Source organism: Nothoprocta perdicaria, unplaced genomic scaffold, assembly GCF_003342845.1.
Source record: "Nothoprocta perdicaria isolate Ctin4 unplaced genomic scaffold, notPer1 scaffold_3, whole genome shotgun sequence".
In the NCBI taxonomy this organism is placed as follows: Eukaryota; Metazoa; Chordata; class Aves; order Tinamiformes; family Tinamidae; genus Nothoprocta; species Nothoprocta perdicaria.
The window spans coordinates 981,401-984,465 of record NW_020455532.1 but is presented as its reverse complement, the minus strand read 5'-3'; the positions used below and the strand labels follow the sequence as shown (position 1 = coordinate 984,465).

The 3,065-nt window shown below is 74.0% G+C and overlaps 1 protein-coding gene across 1 annotated transcript in view; it reads right to left on the bottom strand.

Moving 5' to 3' along the window:
* LOC112949556 (serine/threonine-protein kinase 35) overlaps positions 1-2,410 on the bottom strand; it is a 10,509-nt gene extending 8,099 nt beyond the window's left edge. The window contains exon 1 of the mRNA XM_026041993.1: positions 2,356-2,410. Within this exon, the coding sequence (XP_025897778.1) occupies positions 2,356-2,410 (55 nt within the window). The remainder of the gene's footprint in view (positions 1-2,355) is intronic.
* Positions 2,411-3,065: the final 655 nt, after the last annotated feature.

Below are 3,065 nucleotides of genomic sequence, written 5' to 3'. Positions count from 1 at the left end.
CTAAGGGGGTGCCCTGGGGCTGCCCAAGCGAAGGGGGGGTCTCCCGGGATGAGCAATGGGGGGGTGGTCAAGGACAGGGGCCTGGGGGTGTTAGGGTGTGGGGGGGTCTCTAGCGGCCCCCATGGAGGCTCTTGTGGGGGTGGGGGGTCCAGGGCATCCCTAGGGAGCTCCAGCCCTTGGAAGCGCTGCCGCGGGGCTGGGGTCCCGCACCCGGACCCGCGTTTCATGGAGCATTCCAGGGAAAGCTCCCCGAAAGCCGCGGGAATGCCGGGCTGGATCCTCCCGCCTCCCGGCYGAGCTACGGGGAGAGCCCAGAACCAGGCGGGAGCCTGGGAAAAATCCCGGGTTCCCGGCGTTGGGAGGGAGCTTCCCGAGCGGCCGCCCGCTCCGGACACCGGCAGTGCCGGCCCTGCTGCTCCGGCTCCTCCTGGCGGCAACTCGTGTCCGGGATGCAGCGGCCCGGAGCTGGGTGGAGTGGGATGCAGCGGGACACAGCGGGATGCAGCGGGATGGATGGAGTGAGTCAGAGCAGGATGGAGCCAGTGGGAGCAGGACAGAGCAGGATGGAGCGGGACACAGTGGGATGGAGCTGGTTGGAGCAGGATGGAGCAGGACACAGTAGGATGGAGCCGGCTGGAGGAGGATGGAGCCGTTTGGAGCGGGATGGAGCCGTTTGGAGCAGGGTGTTTTTCCTGTGCTCCCGCCTGGGTCCCGCACGTGCAGCCCCACGTGCCGGTGGCGGCGCCCCGTCCTGCCCGTGCGCACGGCGCTGCCCCGCGCCGCTCTTCCCGCGGGATCGCCGCTCCCGGTGCCGAGCTGCGGGAGAGCCGGCGAGCGGCGGGATCGCAGCCTCCCCTTGGGAGCCCGTCCCGTGGCATTCCCGGCTTGCTGCCCGCAGCATTCCCGCGCTCCGGGACCCCACAGGGGTCCGTGCACGGTGCAGCCGTGCTGCTGGGGACCCCTGTGCTGCTGGGGACCCCCGGGCTGGGCGAGCGGGTACCGGGGGTTGGAACCGTCACCAGGCGGCGGGGGGGTCTGCAGCACAGCCCCCGTCCCGGCGGAGCCGGCCCCGCTCCCGCTGCACGTGTCTCCGTCGCCGCGGCCGGGAAGTGTCAGCSTGACTCAGGGCAGCTCCGCTGGGAACGGGCAGTCCCGGGGGGGCTGCCCCGAGCCCCCTCCCCACTGGGACCCCGCGCCGCCCTGCGCCCGCCTGGGGGGCCCTGCGGCACGAGGAGAAAACAACGAGAGCCCCCGGGGGACGCGGCCTCCCCGCAGCCTCGTTAGGGAGCCTCGTTAGGAGCCGCTCGTGCCCCGGCCGCTGGCTGCTGCAGCAGCGCGCAGGGCGCCGCGCGATTGCCCCCGTGCAGTTCTGTCCSCACGGCGCAACTCCCTCCCTGCTCCGCAGAGCCCTCCACCTGCTGCAATTCCCACCCCATCCTGTGATTCCCTCCCTGCGGAGCAATTCCCGGGAAAGCCGCCGGCCCTGGGGACGCTCTGGGGTGAGAGCCGCTCGGTTCCCGGGCACGCGGGGCTGCACTCGGCTCCCATGGGACCGATGGGGTCCAGGCACAAAGGGGAGCCCTGGGGGGCGGCCCCCCAGGCTGTGGGGCAGCTGCTCCCACCTGCAGCCCCTAGGCAGGAACGGGAGGTTCCCGCTGGAACCGGCAGCTGCGGGCAGCGCGTGGCCCCTTCCCCGTGGGCACGGATGCCCGCGGCCCCGTGGTGCCCGTGAGCCCTGCTCCGCGCTGCGAGTGCTGAGGGGGGTCCTGCACCGTCCCSCGCATCCCTGCTCCGCCATCCCCGCGGCAGCGCCGGCGGCCCGGGGCAGCCGGAGCCGGGTTGCCGGGAAACATCCCTCTTGAGTCCGATGGGAGCAGCCGTGCGGCAGGGTGGGGGGCAGCAGTGCGGGAGGACGGGCTGCAGTGCGCCGTGGGTGCTGGTGCCGTGGGGTCCCAGTGCTGTGGGGTCCCGGCCCGGCCCGGTGGACTCCCGGTGCCGCGGGGTCCTGGTGCCACGGGGTCCTGGCCCGGCCCTGTGGGGTCCTGGTGCCATGGGGTCCCGGTACCGTGGGGTCCCGTCCCGGCAGGGCCCGTGGGGCGCGGGGGCCGCGGCGGGGGCGGCCGCGGGGCTGCTCCGTCCCGGCCTCCCGCGCGCGATTGGCTCCGCGCCGGCGGCGCCGGGGGGGCCCGCGGCAGGAGGAGACTCGCGGCCCATAAAAGCGGCGGGCGGCGCGGGCGGGCAGAGCGGCGGGGCCCACGGGCGCGCGTCCAGCCAGGCGGCCCCGCGCGCGCCCCGCTCGGCGCCCCGCTCTGCGCCACAGGTAGGGCCCGGGGAGCCCCGCGCCGCCCCACTCACCCGCTGCCACTCCCGGCTTGGGGCGCTCGGTCGCATCCGGGATGGCAGCGTCCATCCTCCGAGTGCTGGGCTTYGGGGAGCTGTGGCGCCCTGGTGCGGGTGGCTCTTGGGGCACTGGGAGAGACGCTGGGAGCCGCTGGTGTTCCCATCAGGAAYGTCCGTCGGGTTCCCATGGGCTCCGTTAGACCCGGCCCAGCCTGGGGATGCGGCCGCTCCGCGGGGATGGTGCCGTCGAGGGAGGCCGGGGCTGACGCGGCCGCGCGCTCTCCATCCCAGGAGCCCCACGGGACGGCGGCGCCGGAGCCCCCGCTCGGCCACCTCCGCTGCGGGTGACGCTGCTCCGAGGCTCCCCTTCTCGCCGCCTCCTGCGGCTCCTTCCTTGTCGGCGTCGCCGCACTGCCTTTCCTGCCCTTCCCGTGCGCAGGAGAGCGGCAGAGCTCCGCAGGGACCGGCCGCTGCACCTGGAGCAGGTGGGTGCACGGTGGGATATCCGGGTGCGGGGAAGGGGTCCCAGTTATCCCTGGCATCCGCTGGGACCATCCCCGGGGAGCAGCAAGGCGGGTGCTGGGGCTGTGGTGCCCGGCGATGCTGCTGGTGCCGCGCGCCCTGCGGCGCCCAGAATCCAGATCACGCTCCGGAGCCGCAGCGATTCACACGGCGGCATTAAYGTTTCTTCATCAGCGCCAATTACGGTGCATTAGCAGAGAGAG